The 19348-nt window shown below is 38.4% G+C and overlaps 1 protein-coding gene across 3 annotated transcripts in view; it reads left to right on the plus strand.

Annotated features, from left to right (window-relative positions):
• The window catches only part of LOC126284129 (peroxisome biogenesis factor 2), a 101779-nt gene that overhangs the window by 32021 nt on the left and 50410 nt on the right, over nucleotides 1-19348 (plus strand). For 2 of the 3 annotated variants that reach the window (XM_049982839.1, XM_049982837.1), the window contains exon 2: nucleotides 18111-18251. In XM_049982839.1, the coding sequence (XP_049838796.1) occupies nucleotides 18150-18251 (102 nt within the window). In that variant the 5' untranslated portion in view covers nucleotides 18111-18149. Of the gene's footprint in view, nucleotides 1-9880; nucleotides 10019-18110; nucleotides 18252-19348 lie in introns of those variants that run through there. The other variant, XM_049982838.1, reaches the window with a different exon arrangement.

Genomic DNA, 19348 nt, shown 5'->3' on the forward strand with positions numbered 1-19348 from the left:
TTGACCTTCTCTGAGAAGGTATCCCCCTTTCAAGCCAGAATAAAGACAATGGTGTCGGTGCAGTTCTCTGTACGATGCTTCTGCATATGTCAAACAAAACGAATGCCACATCACTCCAGATTAGCCCGGAGTTCATCATCAGTTCGCAGGATGAGGTCCCAATGAATAATCACATCCTGGACCATATTCAGAGACTGGTGAGGGATAATAGACACCAGGACATCACCAAGGTGACCACAAGCACAAAGGGCTGCACATTGTGCAGAAGAAGAAGCTTTGATCAACAGGCAGCCTGACCGCATCTTACTGAAAAACTCCCCTTCAAACTTATCCTTGATATCCTCCACAGAAAACAGTGGCTTTGTGACAGTGAACGTGTTCCCGTCCATCCCAGTACAGACCAGATAGTGGGGAAAGTGTTTCATTCCGAGACGGTGATCCCAACCCTCCTCCCAGGATTTAGTTGTACAAAGCAGCATTCAGTGATCAGCTATCGCTCAAAGAGAATGCTGTTGACAATGGCCAGATTTTTGCAGCTCGATATACTTCATGCACCAAGAATCCATCCTGACACTATCCACTCTGGTCAGGGGCTCTCCTCGTGGCTGCTACCTAGCCACAGCAAAGGCTGTCTGGCTTAGGGGCTGTTGCCAGGAGTTCCGATGCCCCAGCATGACAATCAACCACTCCTTGGCATACATGGGGGGAACAGCTCAGGTATCAGTAATGTCATCCCTGTGTTGTCAGAGAGCTCAGCCGTATGAGTGCATAACAGCCCCTCAACACGGACTGACTACACATGCTTTCTAATGTGCCAAAAATGAACTGTGGGCAACCAGCCACACCATTCTAGTACAATGGGATTTTCTTGTCAGTAATGGAAACTCACTGGAGCAAAGATGCATAAAGGTAGACTCAGTTTGTCCAGAACAGGACTGATACCTTTACCTTTACATCCCATCATTAAATGTTCCCTAAATATGTGCTTATTAAAGAATTTTTGGAAATATAAGATAAACCCCCAGTTTAATGCAAAGAAAGAGAAGAAAAACAAACAAAGTTGGCTGAAACTGAATCCTAGAAATAGAAATGTAATCACACATTGCAATGATTCCCTCATGTTTATATTAACCATTTCAATTTCAATATTTTAAATGAATGTGAATCACATTTATCCACACCTACTAGTCTATAATTCTTGCAAAGTTTGTTTATATATGACATAAAGTGTTTAAGAAAATCATGACATTGTATAATCTTGTTTAGTATCAGTCCATTTCCATGTCCCTTGCAATGTTCTCTTCAAAACTGAAAGGAAATAGCACGTTAAGCACATGTACCAAAAATCAAGTGCAGACATCAATGAAATTAGCGGAGCTTACATATTATTCACATTAATAATAAAGTATTTTTGTTTGTATGAAAGGCTTTGGTCTGTTGCTTTCCAAACAGCTTTAATTAGTATAATGAGTTGAAAATTAAGAAAAGATAAAGACAAAATTTGATGAAACAAAATGTTTCAAAAAACTCAGTATTGTTGGAATGAAATATGATAAAGAAACACCAATGATATCATTCATTTAGTAGCACGTCTTTTCACTTAAAGCTTTATGCAAATGGAGACTCAACTAGGTATTATGGGAGCCATGCACAGACAACACATAATCACTGTAATGCACCTCTGACTTGCTCTTGCCACATGCTACTAGTTGTATGGCGATGCATTGTAGAGCGCGACAGGTAGTAAGGCCTAGGCTGGCTGACCCACATCTGTTGTGTTCAGCTGTTAAGGTTTATTGACCTGCTGCAGCTAGCCTTGCTGCATGCTGCTCCTCTGTCTCTGCTGCAATGGCTGAGCACTGCAGTCTCTCCCCTCCAAGTCACAACTAATAACGAAAGCGATATGCCAGGTGTGGTGCCAGCTTCTGCTGGCAGAATGGCCACTCACACCTGCCTCTTGACCTAATGAGTGTCACAAGTGCTGGACACAAAACTTCCTTACTAATACATCACTGTGTTTTAAAGCAACAGTGTAAATAAGTTGCTGTGTTGATAAATATGTCTATAGCAATTTAATTTTTACACATTTCAAGTATTTGTATACAACACTTCTTTTCCATTATACAATACCTAACCCCAAATAAACACATAGCCCTGATTTAAAAACAGGCATACTTAAGCTTAATCAGAGGTATTGACACTTAGTTTTATTCATTACCATAATTTGGGGCATGCCTTGCTGTACTTCCTTAAAACATTTTCTGTGTCATCTTTTGCCAGTCTTGCAGCTAGAATGCATCATTGTTTCTTCGTGCTTTTGTCTTTCAGTTCTTGTTATAGAGAATATGTAGGTAAAAGATAAGCTTATGATGCTTCGTTTTACTTTCTTTACAGTGGCTCTCCTGTAACTTCTGTCTGTATTAGTGAAACTTCTTTATTACTTGAGCTAGTCTTTTTGGATTGTTCTGTTACAGATAGTGATATCAATTATTCCATGGCACATCCCATCTCTGTAAGTTCAGCTTCTTTTGATTCTTCTATGTACTTCGAAATTCCATTGCCTCTGTTGTGTTCTCTTTTGATACATGCAGGTTGACAACGACAATAGCCTCTTGAACTAAACCGTATAGTCAAATATTACAACTCTGTATCTAATGGTAGAAAATCCGAAGAAATTCTGGTCATATGTAAAGTACACAAGCGGCAAGACGCAGTCAATACCTCTGCTGCGCAGTGCCGATGGTACTGTTACCGACGACTGTGCCGCTAAAGCTGAGTTATTGAACGCAGTTTTCCGAAATTCCTTCACCAAGGAAGATGAATGGAATATTCCAGAATTTGAAACACGAACAGCTGCTAGCATGAGTTTCTTAGAAGTAGATACCTTAGGGGTTGCGAAGCAACTCAAATCGCTTGATATGGGCAAGTCTTCAGGTCCACATTGTATACCGATTAGGTTCCTTTCAGATTACGCTGATACAATAGCTCCCTACTTAGCACTCATATACAACCGCTCGCTCACCGATAGATCTGTACCTACAGATTGGAAAATTGCGCAGGTCACACCATTGTTTAAGAAGGGTAGTAGGAGTAATCCATCTAACTACTGACCTATATCATTGTTGTCGGTTTGCAGTAGGGTTTTGGAGCATATACTGTATTCAAACATTATGAATCACCTCGAAGGAAACGATATATTGATACGTAATCAGCATAGTTTCAGAAAACATCGTTCTTATGCAACGCAGCTAGCTCTTTATTCGCACGAAGTAATGGCCGCTATCGACAGGGGATCTCAAGTTGATTCCGTATTTCTAGATTTCCGGAAAGCTTTTGACACCGTTCCTCACAAGCGACTTCTAATCAAGCTGCGGAGCTATGGGGTATCGTCTCAGTTGTGCGACTGGATTCGTGATTTCCTGTCAGGAAGGTCGCAGTTCGTAGTAATAGACGGCAAATCATCGAGTAAAACTGAAGTGATATCAGGTGTTCCCCAGGGAAGCGTCCTGGGACCTCTGCTGTTCCTGATCTATATAAATGACCTGGGTGACAATCTGAGCAGTTCTCTTAGGTTGTTCGCAGATGATGCTGTAATTTGCCATCTAGTAAGGTCATCTGAAGACCAGTATCAGTTGCAAAGCGATTTAGAAAAGATTGCTGTATGGTGTGGCAGGTGGCAGTTGACGCTAAATAATGAAAAGTGTGAGGTGATCCACATGAGTTCCAAAATAAATTCGTTGGAATTCGATTACTCGATAAATAGTACAATTCTCAAGGCTGTCAATACAACTAAGTACCTGGGTGTTAAAATTACGAACAACTTCAGTTGGAAAGACCACATAGATAATATTGTGGGGAAGGCGAGCCAAATGTTGCGTTTCATTGGCAGGACACTTAGAAGGTGTAACAAGTCCACTAAAGAGACAGCTTACACTACACTCGTTCGTCCTCTGTTAGAATATTGCTGCGCGGTGTGGGATCCTTACCAGGTGGGATTGACGGAGGACATCAAAAGGGTGCAAAAAAGGGCAGCTCGTTTTGTATTATTACGTAATAGGGGAGAGAGTGTGGCAGATATGATACGCGAATTGGGATGGAAGTCATTACAGCAAAGACGTTTTTCGTCGCGGCGAGATCTTTTTATGAAATTTCAGTCAGCAACTTTCTCTTCCAAATGCAAAAATATTTTGTTGAGCCCAACCGACATAGGTAGGAATGATCATGAAAATAAAATACAAGAAATCAGAGCTCGAACAGAAAGGTTTAGGTGTTCGTTTTTCCCCCGTGCTGTTAGGAAGTGGAATGGAAGAGAGATAGTATGATTGTGGTTTGATGAACCCTCTGCCAAGCACTTAAATGTGAATTGCAGAGTAGTCATGTAGATGTAATGATGAAATACACTTATGTTTATAACTCTCACTGCTATGGCCAAAGAGGATGTGTTTGGGATTATTTATACGAACATTACTCTTTATTTCCAAAGTAAACAAAGAAACAGCCAAAGGTGGTGAGCTGCATGATTTGGCATGTCTGTAGATCTCGCACTGTAGATGTTCTAAGTGTAAATCTGTCTCACATTTTCATGAAACTTTATAAATTTGCTAATACTTAGGTAACTGATTTTGTTATGCGTGTCTGTGACTCTTCATCTTCTGTGTATGGTGAGTAGCACTCTGTCCTTTTCATAATACTGTCATTAGTCTATCGTGGATTTTCTGCTGTTTAACACTCATAACTCATGTCTTTATGAAGCCTTTGATATGGATTTTTTCCAGAAATTAGGAGAGGCATATAGTTAACAGAAATGCAATCATGTAAGCACCAAAGTTACAAAGAAAATTACAAAAAATGTTTAATGTATCTCACTTTTCAGTTCCTAGAAACATTACTGGCACATTGAAAAAAGTGTACATCACATTTCTCCAACCTGATGGAACCTAGTTTTGGTCTTAAATAATTCCCAAGAGAGTGCACTTTCTAATAGAATAAAAAATTAATTTATTTTCTATGAATGAACATACAAAACAAAAAATCAAAAAACTTTTTACTTTGATGAAAAAAGGATCATTCTAAGTAAGTTTACTGAAGCTGATACCAAGTGCACCATATTTTCATGGAACTATTTTCCATAGTTACTTTTACCTTGGTGATAACCATTGTGAAATCTCTTCCATACATGTAATATAGTTTTGAAGGAAAAATTGTAAATGCCATGGCTGAAGCTTCCCATTTGGGTTGCATTACTTTAGAAAGGGGGGCAGGGGGAATAGCTTATTGGCTTGCTTTCAGCACATCACTGTCATAGTTTTCCAGATACCAGAAAAATGATGTATCTTCACGGGAAAAAATATTAAATAACTCTGCTCGTCTTCAGTGAATGTAGAAAATCAATTTAAGTTGTTATTGTCCAAACAATGATTTACTAAATATACAAAATACTTTCAGACAGAGCTGTTATCAAGCCAATTGTTCTATTGAGGCTCAAATATGATGTGAGCTTTTTTTAAAAGCATAGGTTTTGATAGATAGGGGATTTTAATTTATACATGAAAGTATTTGATATCATTGTTCAGAAGATCATTTAAAACACGTTATGTTCACTGATAAGCTTTAGTACATGTGTCTCATGTTTTGTTAAAGTAATAAAATTACAGAGGCAGAAGTTATAATTTTAACTAAAATATTTTCGTTACTAATATTAACTTTATTTAGGGGTATCAAACAAGCATATTTAAATAACTATTATTCTAGAAAGACAAATGTTTAAATTTAAAATACACATGTTAAGCAGTGCAGATGCTTGGCACTCTCAGGCGAAAGTTTTATTAGTGCCTGTTTTTAATCCAGTGTGACAAATTAGATTTTGTGTCTATCCTTTTCATAACATCATTGGTTTCTGGCTTTCTCACTTCAGCAGCCAGAGATTGTGGTCATGTGCATGTGAGTTGCACTTGTGTGTGTGTGTTTTTTGTCAATTTTTTGAATGAAGGCCTCATTGGCCGAAAGCTCACAAGGGTTACCACAAGTTCTGGAAATCAGGGAATATCATGGAATTTCAAACGTATCAGGGAAATCAGAGAAATATCAGGGAAATCTGAAAAAAAAGGTTATGGCCAAAGATTTAGTAGTGAGGGTGTGATTGTCTTTTCTATGTGCCTGTCTGTGGCTCTGTGATCATAGTTAAGGTGAGTTGCTACCTATCCTCATTAGTATTGATTCTCAGAGTACTTGCACAAGTTATTTGTTGAGTGAGTGGTCACCGCAGTCTCATTTCATGAACATGATGTCTGTGACATGTGCATAGCTGGCCACATGAGTGGGCATTCATGATGGGGCAAAACCGCAGGTTATTTCTGTGGATATCTCTAATGTATCAGGCCTGTTGATCTGAAGCCCGTAGTTTCCCACCTTTGTGCGGGCCCTACCTGTTGGATCAAGTCTCACCGATCTGCCCACAGGCCGGGTCTGTCTGTGTGTGGTATAATACGGTTGATTTTCATGGCTTATCTATGGATCCAGGACTGCGGTGCTCCTCGACAGGCCAGAGGCCACAAGGAGTGGATTTCAGGAATTACGACTGTCTCAATGGAAGTACATTGTACAGTGCAGTGTTTTGTAGTCTTTTATTTATCCTAGTACATTTTGGTACCTCGAAAGTAGTTTATGTATTAGAAAGTATGGATGACAAGAAGAAGAAAGTTGTGGTACTGACTGGCAGTTTGTACACTATGTACTCGTATATATTTGGAAAGAAAAATCACACAATACCTGTAAAATGATAAGACATAACACAGTGGGTAATAATGGATAATAACAAACATACTAAAACCAACATTTTATTGCCTGTCACCAATAGTGTTGGTATACACAACTTTTCCCCACCTTATACACTTCTTTCAAGAGTCTTACATTTTCCTGAGGCTATTTCTGAAACCAGTGAAGGTATTTTAAATCTGTCTCATGACTCCAAAGAAATGTGTATTTTTATCACCAAATTTGTTTCATTTTATTGAAATAAAATAACAACAGTGGTCTTAATTAAACACACATACCTTGGCTTACTTTCTGCATTTGAAAACAGATGATTACTAAAGATGTTGATGTCAGTACTTAACGGTTTTTGCTCACACATTTAGAAATACAGAAATCCTTAGTTTTTGTCAGTGTATGTCTTTACTTACTTTTGATATCTCAAAATTTGTCAGGTAAAAAAACTAAATCTTGTCTGGAAATCAGGGAAATATCAGGGAATTTCACTTGGGAAACTTGTGACAACCCTGCTCACTTTCTTATAGTATTTTTGTTGTACTGCTCTGCAACTCTAGCATCTCTGCTATATGGCAAGTAGCAACTATCCTTTTCATAATATAGTTACATTAAAGTAACACATTCTTCTTTAAGTGATTCACCAATGCTACACAAAATGTTTACTGAAGGAACACAACAAACATCTTCCTTCTCAGCCAAGAAGAATGACACTGCTGGTCCATGTGGATGGAGAAACAGTAGTTCAGCATCTCCTTCTTCATCATGTACATTCTTGATGAAGGCAAAGTACTACCTGTCATCATATACAGAGTTTTGTTGAATATGAGTGAGTGTCCATTGCGGGGCATTTTCATTGAACAAGAAAATTGAGGAAGGCTTTCCAGAACAATTTACTCTTCTAATTTCTAATGAATCACAGGAAAGCGGCTTGTAACTTAAAATTCGTGTTACCAGGTATTGTGCAGCCTGTCAAAAATCTCTTCTCAAGGTTCTCGCTTAGAAAATCTACATTTATTTTCTGTAACAGTATTATAAAAGGGAAAATTGCTACTCTCATACCCGCACACATATGTTGTGCTTTTGTGTGTGTGTGTGTGTGTGTGTGTGTGTGTGTGTGTGGTCTATTTTTGACAAAGGCCTTGTTGGCTGAAAGCTTGTATTGTGACAATCTTTTTGTTGTGCCTGTCTGCGACTCAGTGCCTCCACTGTATGGTGAGTAGGAACTTTCTTTTCTATAATATTGTTACATTCCGTGCTGGATTTTCTATTATTTGATTTTATTTTCTCTAAGAACTGGAAAAAAATAAAAAGTTTGTCAGTATTAGCCTTGCAGAAATTGTAACATCAAATGCAGTTGTTGTTTGTGCTTATCTCAGCATGTGTTTTACAATTCCTCCCTGTCTATCACACACAGATTAACTGTGCCAAGTAACAAAAATGAATGTTCAGAATCAACAGAAAAATGATTTTTGTGCTCACACAAGTTTTTAAAGCTTTTTCTGTTTTTGTATTGTGTAGTACACCCATCAGTAAAATAATGCAGTTCCTTTACTCGTGGGCTCTTTTTTTGGGGGTTTAGATTTTTTTTCAAATTTTTCAGGGGTGTACCTGACACTTAGATATAAATGAGTGTGATTTAAGTGCCTATAATTTTGTTATAAACAAGTAAATGTGTTCATCAATAGTTGTAGACTGCTTTTCCGATTCAGTCTGATGGTCTGTGCACCGTATTTACTCGAATCCAAGCCGCACCTGAAAAATGAGACTCGAAATAAAGGGGAAAAAAAAAAAAATTTCCGAATCTAAGCCGCACCTGAAATTTGAGACTCGAAATTCAATGGGAGAGAAAAGTTTTAGGCCGCATCTCCAAATCGAAACAAAGTTGGTCCATTGTAATATGAGACACAATTTAGGTCCAATGAATGACGATACCGCTACAGTAGTTTGGTTCGAGTCGTAAGCTTAGCAGTTAAGCTTTACCAGGTAGCCATTGCTATGCGTCAGGCGCTCTGTCCGTATTTATACGGGTACTCTTCCTTTTTCACGTGCTTCGTCTGGTTTGAATTGATTGCTTATTTTTCTTTGATCTGATAAGCGCCGTATTCTTTGTTGTAGGTATTTACGTCACTCTAAGCTGAAAATGCATTACTGTACTGTGTCATGCATTGTTTGTCGCAGTCTGATAGTGCGCGTTTAAGGCCTGTCTCCGCTAGGGGCATGGCTTGCTTTTGTGCGCGCTACCGCCGCTTTTTTTTTTTTTAAAAAAAAAAAAAAAAGGGGGGGGGGTAGAGAGAGACAGAGAGAGAGAGAGAGGACTCGTCTAATTAGCGAAACAATGGCAAGAGACTGCTATTTGTTGTTACTTACACAGAGCTGCTTTCTTTGATAATGATCAACAAGAACCAAATAATAGACTGCGTATGATGGAACATGTTCTGAACGAGAGCTAGGCGAAAATTTTTCTCCGTTTGAAACTCTTTGCCGCCGCTTCTTTAGTACATCAAATTCTGCACAGAAATTAGTCATCTTAGATTTAAAAATCTAGTCAGTTGCCGTGCTTCATTCCTAACTGTATAACTATTAGGCATAAGAATAATACGAATATAAACATGACACGATATGTATATTCTTCCGCGTTTGCTGGTGTGTCACTCTAGTTTCGTAGTTTATTATGCATACAGGACTTAAATGTGATACCAGCAAACACGAAAGAATACATGGCAAAATGTTTATATTCGTATTATTCTTATTGTGAGGAGAATGCCGCATGTGATTCACATTTCATCAGGTTCCTATTAGCAACCATCTCTTCTCACAGGTAGGAAAAAATTCAGATCGTAGAGTTTGCCACATTGACAAATATCCCAGTCTTGCCAGTCGGATTTTCGTACTACATTGAAATTCTGCTACATTCGAAGATGAACAATACGGAATTTGTATTTACTTCGTTGGATAATGTATGAAAATGCAGTGGTCGAAACTCGGGGCGGAGAAAAATAAATCTCGTCTTCCACCTTTTTTTTTTTAAGTTTATTTACTGACGCAGAAGTTTTGGCGCCAGTATTTATCTTTGTGCTTACAAAGCATGCCTGTGCAGCGCTACATATATTTGACGGCAGAAGTTAGTTGTGGCGGCACCTACCAACATTTTTCAGAACTTCCGCTTGCTTTGCACTTGATTCTAAGCCGCAGGCGGTTTTTTGGATTACAAAAAGCGGAAAAAAATGCGGCTTAGATTCGAGTAAATACGGTAATCCACTGGATCATCATCAGCATCATTATAAGCTAATTTTTATTCAAAAAATTCTGACAATATGCCATCACAAGAGGAATTATCATGTTAATTAAGCACGCAGTCATACTTTCCTGAGCCACATACAAGAAATTTTATAAGTTCTGTACATTTCTTTCAGTATGTTCCACATACAAAAGTAGCACATACAACAGCAATTTTATATTTTGCTGAATACTACAAACATACATCAAATGAGTGCCTGCAGCACCATCTAGATAACACCATTTTGGTGAACAAAATTTAGAAAAAAGCATTAGTAATATTTGGGTTCTCTCTTTTAAAACAAGAATATTGTTCCATTAGGTCACAGAGGATAAGTTTTTGTCTTTTGCTCCTGGTCACATTTGAGTATATTCATCATGTGGTAAAAATCAGTGACAAATTTTACAGCTTATCAGCTATTATTTTTCTTCGTTTTGTTTAGGAACTGATAAAAATACCCATTTGTGTTTTCAGTTTCCTTGGCTGTCAAGCTGCATACTCATCAACATTAAAGTCTGAAATTTTATTTTCACTAAGAGGGAGGAACTAAAGTTAAAAATTTTCTTTTTCAGTTATCCCTATACTAGCCATTTTGTCTTTCATTAACAGCATCATTGCATGAAAGTCTTTGCCTTTCTTAACAATTTCATCATCTATTTTATTCTCCATACTGTCATAAACTTCAACACTGTAACCTACTGCTTCACTTTTTCTGATATTTGTTTGCCATATGGGGTCTTGCTGTGATTTGGAATGGAATGATGTTTTAAGATGCAGTGGCTCAATTTTTATCACAGATGAGTGGAAATTGACTCTAAATTGTCACTCATTAAGGAATTACTATTTTTTATTCTCTACGTTCGTTACGTAACACGTTATCTACCGATAACTTGTAAGTGTTTCCATTTACACAACAATAGAAATTCAGCAGATTTGTTTCATCAAACTTAATTCGCTATGTCTCATTGTTTTGCATTTTGGTAAGTTCCAGCTGTACCTTTTCCAGTGCATTTTCACAAAAAATAGTAGAAAGGTTGCTGAATAAATGTAGCAATTGTTTTAGCTTGCAAAGAATGAATGATCAAGGGGGCAGGCCGCTCTCAGATTGTTGACAGATCACATGTGGGCTGCAGTCTTTGCATCCTTGTTCTGAAGCTTTATCTGCAACCTTGATACTTCGATTTTTTTAGGACTTACTGATCAAATGTTGCTCTGAATCACGACCATCACTTTCATTTCTGTCATTGATTTCAGTTTTTTGTCCACAAATCTTATAATATGTTCTAGATAGTTTTTTTGTATGCTTTTGCACTGGTTCTTCTTGCAATTTATGGTCTGGATGAAGCCAAGCTTACTGATCTCAAGGACTCTTCAGTTGTCTTTGTATTTTGAGAAGATCACAATAAGTTTTTGATGGTTTTCAAAACTTAAGTAATAGTAGTTCTCTCTTGTTCTTCTGGAAAGTTTATTTTGGATCATGGAAATATGAAATTTTGCCAGGCTTCACTCAGCTCTGAAATTTTTGAAGTGTTTTTTCTTTAGGTGTAGGTCATCACATGATATGGGTGTTTTGAATAATTTTTCAACACTACATGAATTCATGCTCCACATTGTAATTAGTTGAGTAATATTTCATTTAAAAACATACTACATGACAAACAGAGTGATAAATTGCTGCACCACAAACAAATGTGATCTGTCTCTCAGAAAGACAAAGAGTAACTGAGACCAAACACACTGGTTGTTGCATGTCAATGATTTGAACATTGCATGTCAGCAATTGTTGCATTGTTTTCATATTTGTACAGGTTCCAAACAAGCTACTGCATGCACACAGAACACTCTCTTATCACTGTGAACAAGTGGTTAGCTGCCAATATAAATATGATATGTTATAGTCTTTCATAACTTACTGAATTAATAAAATGAAATAAATTTTTCACACTTAAAGTTAATTTGTTTGCCTAGGATAATCTATATTTAAATACATTAATTTGATGCCTCTGCATCTGAGGTAGTGGGTGTCAGGCTTCGATGAACTTAACTTGGACTGACCCGTTTTTTCATCACAGAAAAAAGTATTTTGATTTGTGATTTATTTGTGTGTTCATTTATAGAAAACACATTAATATTTTTATTTTATTAGAATGCGTATAGTCTTGGAAACTATTCAAGACCAAAACTAGGATCCTAGCAGGTTGAAGAAATGTGATATGTGTTTTTTCCAATGCTCTTGTGATTTTTCCAGAAATTGGAAAATGACATACATTATTTTTTTTTTTCAATTGGCTTTGTAACATGACTGCTTAAATAATTGCATTTCTGTTAACTATCTTCCCCTTAACTACTGAAAAAAATTCCAAATCAAAACCTTCATAAAGGCGAAAGTTATGGATGTTTCTCAAGACAAGTATCATTTTGTATGGACAGTCTTGCACAGCCAAATTATAGGAACATCACTACACTGAAAATTCAATGCAAAAAGAAGTTTTAGTGTTAGACAAAAAAAGAAAAAATGCCGAAGTTCTTATGTCATAAGTCTAAGCAAATGTGCAAAGTTTTGTTAACATCTGAGATGCTGGATTACAAGTCCTAGAGTTATTGGATGATTTGACTTAGAATAACCCCAACATAAGCTCAGCCAAGCAATGACATGATGACTCTATAGATGGAACTCAAGGAAGAACTGTCACACTTGCTCTTTGCAACCATAGTGAAACTGCTGTTGTGACAAAGTGAGCTGGCATAATTTGAATTCCACTCTTGTTTTGCCATCTTCCTACTTAAATTCATTTTGAACTAATTACCATTAACGTACTTGAGTATAATCTGTATTTTCATAATAGAGAAAGACTGGCCCTCAGTTTTAAAGTAAATAACACCAGATCTAATTTTTTTGCATAGTTTTATGTAATGTAATCACTTTTCTAATTTATTTTGACTATTCCTAGTTAGTATCTTTCATTATAGGGCGAAATCAATAATTGTTTCATAACTTAAATTCTATTGTTGACATATTAACAAAAATATAAATTCTGCACTAATTATAAACGTAATGCTAGTAATCTTAGAGTATCTATTTGGCTCTATTCGAAAACATGTTAGCAAAACCAGCCTTTCATTAATTCCAAAGTAATTAACAGTTTTGTTAAAAGTATTGTTTGCATAACTATATTTTAATTTCACAATTTAGCTTTAAACAATGTGTAGTTTCAGTATTTATTTTGGTCATGAGACAGTCAGTCCACGGCTGAGTTTCAGACGGGGAACCTGTGTTGCATAGAATGACAACAATGCATCAACTTAACAGTGGATAAGTGTTACACCAATAGGCATGTGTTAAAACACTGACAGTGTCTGCTGTGTATGTACCTTTTTATTCTTCAAGAACTGTGAACTTTGTGGTAGGTTTTCACTACTCGTAGATGTTCAATAGTGAACTATTGTAGCAGTATGTGGAGGTTTGCTTGCAAACTGTTAATGAGGCTTGTGGAAAGTTTAAACAATAGTGCACTGGCCATACATATATAACTGTATTATTGTAGGGTTGTGCAAAGTGAAAGCAAACTGCGGTGAAATGCAAATGTCTATCTGTCGGCTACAGTATTTACAGTAGTCAGTGTTCAAATTACGAACTCCATTTTTCAGCCAGTGTAGCAACGCAGCATGTTTACACCAAGGACAACAAACGAAGAAATAAAAAAAAGTAGGTGGAACCGCTACACTGTTCAGTGCCTGTGCCTTGCAACTCCCGGGAGGTATGGCTCAAGCTTTGTTCGGAATGGTACTGCCGTTGGCTCTGCATGGACATACAGCTGTGGTCAACTGCTGGGGTGACATTATCGATGATTGTCAATACTGAATCCCCCCCCAATCCCCCACCACCATTTGCACTGGCATCATCAAAGGAGGTGAAGCCTGACAGTGAGGAGAAGGATGGTACACTGATGCAGTTGTGGTGGTGGGAGCAGAGACTGTATTCAATAATGCGCACCCGGGGTATCATTCAAGCTGAGCACAGCCAGAAAACCAGCAGCAGGGGGCGCGCTGTCATCCGTATGTGCAGACTTAGATGTTTATGACTTAAGCGTTGATGCAGATGGGATACCGAAGATGGCAATGGGAACATCTGGTGCGCCCAGCTGGATGACTGGACAATACTCTTCTGCTGGCTGCAGTGCAAGCTAACTATAATGCCGTAGGTGGCTTCAGGTCAGCTTTCATAGGTGTCTCTGACTGAGGAAATGACCGGGCTGCAGAAGGAGGCCTGCAGGTCCTGGTGATGAACCAGGTCTGCGAATAAGAAGCTGGCAGCAGAATCTGAAGAAGTAACAGGTCTCAACTGGTTTTGATGTCGCCGATGCAACCCCATTAGATTCTGGACAGTGTGAGTGGACTACTAAAGTTCATCAAACAGTACATTGCATTTCCATCTGGGAACCTTGCTGGTGAGATGTAGATTCTCTGAGGCATGACACAGGAGTTGGTACAATGTCCTGTGACAATGGCCATGGAGTAGTTCTGTTGGTGACTTGCCATCCCTGGGCAAGGAGCAGTAAGATGAGAAAAACACCTTGAGTATCTGGTTCCATGGGTGGGTGGCCCATAACTTGTCCACCTGTGCCTCCCACCAAAATACTGCCATTCATATTACGAGGTTAAATGAAGGTCACACTGATTTGACAACACACACTTTATTATATTTTAAACACAAGCAAAAATTTCGGTTTGAGCCTAATCACACTCTCTCTGTTTCCACATTCATTCACGTAACACTGTTTGAACCGAGTTAGTTAAAGCTGGTGAATTCCTTAGGGTCACTTTGATTTTAAGAATCATTCTTGACTTTCTAAATAACTTGTGATTCTCAAATTAATAACTTTTATACACAACCCTCTTTATGAAGGCTTACGTGGGTCACTAAATATTCTTCACTACCTCTATTATGTTGCTAATATTAGTCTTTCCACACAATTAATTCACTTTTAAATGCAACCATAATATTAGTCTACCTCTATTATGTTGCTAATATTAGTCTTTCCACACAACTAATTCACTTTTAAATGCAACCATGTGGGACACGAGCACCCAGATCTACCCTGCAGGCTTGCTCAGGCTCGACTGATTTACTTGGCTTGCTGAGGCTCGACTGATTTACTTAAGCACCAAATCAAATGGCGGTGCCAAGCCACAGTCTTCTAACATAGTGGAGCTTCCCCATCAATGACATCTACTCACTGGAGTAAAGATGCATAATGGTAGATTTGACCTGTCTAGGGCAGTATTGATATTTGTACCTGTACATCTTGTTGAACCAGTACTGTGACCTCCTCATATTTTATAACCATTACATGGCCCAACAACATTTACTGAACACAAGTGACTTCTGTAATACAAATTAAAATTGTCTATTAGTCCATCAAGCAAACAGTAATAGTTCTTGGTGCTATATTTATTTGAGCCACAATACAAATTAACACAGACAGTTCTGGATGAAATTGATTAATCCAAACACTACATAGCCAATAAGCAAATGTTTATTATCAAAGTTCCATTAAGTCTGCCAGTGGTGGAAACCTCAAGTTCATAGTTTGTATGACTATGAACATAGTAAACAGTCATGATGGTCGGATCCTGCAGGTAGAGGCAAGTCAAGTAACAGCAAGTGGGAAAGAAACTGCCACCATGTGACCTTATATTTGCTCACTATCCTGGCTGGCGATATTAGTACTGCCTTCACCGCAAGCAGCCATGCTTGACATGGATGACGTTACAAATATCTATATCTCCATACATTCTATTTACATGTCCAGTTGGGTCACTTAACTTCTAAACTTGAGCCACAGTTCCCCTACATGCTCCTGCTGAGAGCTGAATGTCTCAAGTGCTGCACAGGTGTAGAACAATAATACTTCCTCCATGTCTAGTTTACTGAACATTAAAATCTTTCTGCTTGTATTAGTTGTCCTTTGTACATTGCTAATTGTTTCTGCTATATCTGCTTCACAGTCAGTTTTACTATATCTGCTTCACGGTCAGTTTTAGGAGTTTCAGTATAGATGTCTTCAAGTGGGTGACGTCTTATTTGTTACGATTAGATATGATATCTTTTTATCATGAGTGAGTTTCTGAACTATCTGTTCTAGGTTGTTTTCAGAGAAGGCACGTAGTATTGTTTAACAGATTGTCCTGTGGTGCCCACTCTTACGGAACCATAATGATCCCAGTTGAATGTTTGATGATTGTCAGCTACAGTGATGACAGTATTATTGGGGAATGTTTGCACTAGGGACTGTAGTTATGCAGCTTCAATTTGGACTTGAGTTTCTTGTCTTCTGTGACAAATGCACCACATCAATTTCCCATTAGCCTTTCGTGTTGATATACTTATAGATTTATCCCAAAAATCCCACTGCTGTCAATTTTGGGTTTTGAATGGCTTTCTGTGCTTTGTGTTATGTGAGCCCACTGATTTTATGCCTCACCATGTGTCTGTATGAGGGGGGGGGGGTCATTTCTTTGAATCTTAATTGCCCCTCTGAGCCATTGAGACATTTTTAATCCTATGGTGCAAGTCTAGGAAGTTGAAACCTAGTCAGAGTCTCTGGTTCATTCCTTCATGTGACTGAGAACTAGGGGTCTGCTATCAATTCTCGGACAATGTTTCAGATTGTGAAACAGTGAAATTCCATGAACTAGGCTGTTTTTCTCAACCTTCTCTGCCACTAACTGGAATGATGCAAGTATGACATCAGAGTCAAGACAGCAGGTACAATTTATTCCATTGTATTACAATCCGCAACTGGTTGCACTCTTTTCCCTCAGTAGCTGCTAAAACAGCCTCATCAGCATGGTGAATGAAGTCTTCAGACATAAACACAGAGTGCACAAAGTGATATTTCCCATCTCTTTGCTAAAGAATTCCCATGCTCACTGCATGTTTGAGCTGCTGATAATTAGCACACCTCTATTCTTCTGTTTGCTCCCCACTGAGATGAGACACAACAGACATATCAACAAGCAAAGTGTGCTGCACTGGCTCAATCTCAATTGGGAGACAGCACTTGAAACATGCTGGTTAGCTGGATGGTTGTCATACCCCGAGTTCTTCGTGGTCTCTGTCTGCCCAGTACAGAGCTCCCAGACCTACCACTGACACATCATTAACAGTCATGCTCCTGGAGACGGAGACAGTATCCAGGGGAGAGGGTAGTATTTGAAGTATATTTGGTATTTCTGGTACATGTCTCTCGGTAGCCCGCCAAACACACCCATCCACAGCAAACTGCAATTGTTTACAGCAGTAAGGGTGATTTATAGCTACTTAAGAACATCCCACACCCAAGAGTGGTGCTCCTGATGGGGCTAGATGTTTTGCTGAATAGTAGACAAATAACTTTAAAATAAGCTTCCTGATTCTCTTTTAATTTCTGGATCTGTTATGCTATAAAGATTACAAGTTCCCTTCAAGAAAGGGTGATTTTCTGTAAAAACAAAGAAAACTTGGAATAAAATTTACTGATTACCTTAAGCTACATGTTCGTTGTGTTTTAAACATTTTGTTTTGTTGAGGTTATGCTCACTAACAAACTCAAAACCATAGCGGTGCAAACAGTTTGAACTGATATAAAAAGGGAAAACTAAGTGGAATATGATATGACATTTATAATATGCATAGGACACACTATTGTACGACAGTAGTCAACTATGTAAGAGCATCTCTTTCTGTTGTGAAATTATTATGAAATTAGGAGTCACACTTTCTGTAATTGCACAATAGCTTGATTAGTGCATCTATATACTAGGAGTGGCAGATTTTATAGTTAATGAATAAGACACATTATTTACATCTTTATGTGTTTTAATTGCATTTCTGTTTACTGCTTGTGAGTCTCTTATAACAGTGTGTGCTTATATTCTGTGTAAGTTTCTTGATCTTTTAAAATAATACTTGTTTGTGTAGTACAGTAAAATATGTATTATAGCTTATGATTGAAGACTACACAACTATGCCTACCTACTTAAGACCTGTAACTGATTCATGTTGCTTTCTCATATTTAACAGTTGGATGCTGTGGATCTTGACAAAGAAATTGCAGCAGTAATGAAAAATCAGATCTTGACAGTGACAAAGTTTATGAAGGTTGGATTCCTTGGCCGATGGGAACCAGAAATTGAGGCCGCTCTTAGCTACATAATTTGGAAGGTACAGTTATTTACAAACATACATGGTGGCACAGGATAAATCACCTGATTTGTTTCATGAATGACACATTTGTTGTTGACAAGATTTGTAATTTATTGATGTAGAAGTAAAGACTGCAGCTTGGAAATGTAACTTAATGAACCACATGTTCAATATGAGTGCCGTTTTTGTTTATAACTTCTTGAAGCCGCACACATGCATCTGTGATGACTTTCCAAAAACTGGTACACCTGCCTAATATTGTATAGGGCCCCCGCAGAAGTGTCGCAACAGGATGTGTCATGGACTCGACTAACGTGTGAAGTAGTGCTGGATGGAATCATGCAGGGCTGTCCATAAATCTGTAAGAGTGCAAGGGTGTTGCATGGCATCCCAGATATGCTCATAATGTTAGTGTCTGGGGAGTTTGGTGGCCAGCAGAAGTGTTTAAACTCAGAAGAGTGTTGCTGGATCCACTCTGTAGCATTTCTCGATGTGTGGGGTGTCTCGTTGCCCTGCTAGAATTGCCCAAGTCCATCAGAATGCACAATAAACATGAATGGATGCAGGTGATCAGACAGGAGGCTAATGTACATGTCACCTGTCTGAGTCATATCTAGACATATCAGGGATACCATATCACTCCAACTGCACATGCCCCATACCATCACAGTGCCTCCATCAGCTTGAACAGTCCCCTGCAGACATTCAGGGTACATGGATTTACGAGGTTGTCTCCATACCCATACATGTCCATCTATTTGATACAATTTGTAACGAGATCCATCCAACCAGGTAACATATTTCAAGTCATCAACAGTCTGTCAGTGTTGACGGGCCCAGCCAAGGCATAAAACTTTGTGTTGCGCAGTCATCAAGGGTACGTGTGTGGCGTTCAGCTCTGAAAGCCAATATTGAGTACCAGGCGTGAGTCGTGCTTCGGTAGCTCAGATGGTAGAGCACTTGCCCGCGAAAGGCAAAGGTCCCGAGTTCGAGTCTCGGTCGGGCACACAGTTTTAATCTGCCAGGAAGTTTCATATCAGCGCACACTCCGCTGCAGAGTGAAAATCTCATTCTGGAAATATTGATGATGTTTCATTGAACAGTTTGTATCCTGA

The sequence above is a fragment of the Schistocerca gregaria genome, chromosome 8 (genome assembly GCF_023897955.1).
Source record: "Schistocerca gregaria isolate iqSchGreg1 chromosome 8, iqSchGreg1.2, whole genome shotgun sequence".
Lineage (NCBI taxonomy): Eukaryota > Metazoa > Arthropoda > Insecta > Orthoptera > Acrididae > Schistocerca > Schistocerca gregaria.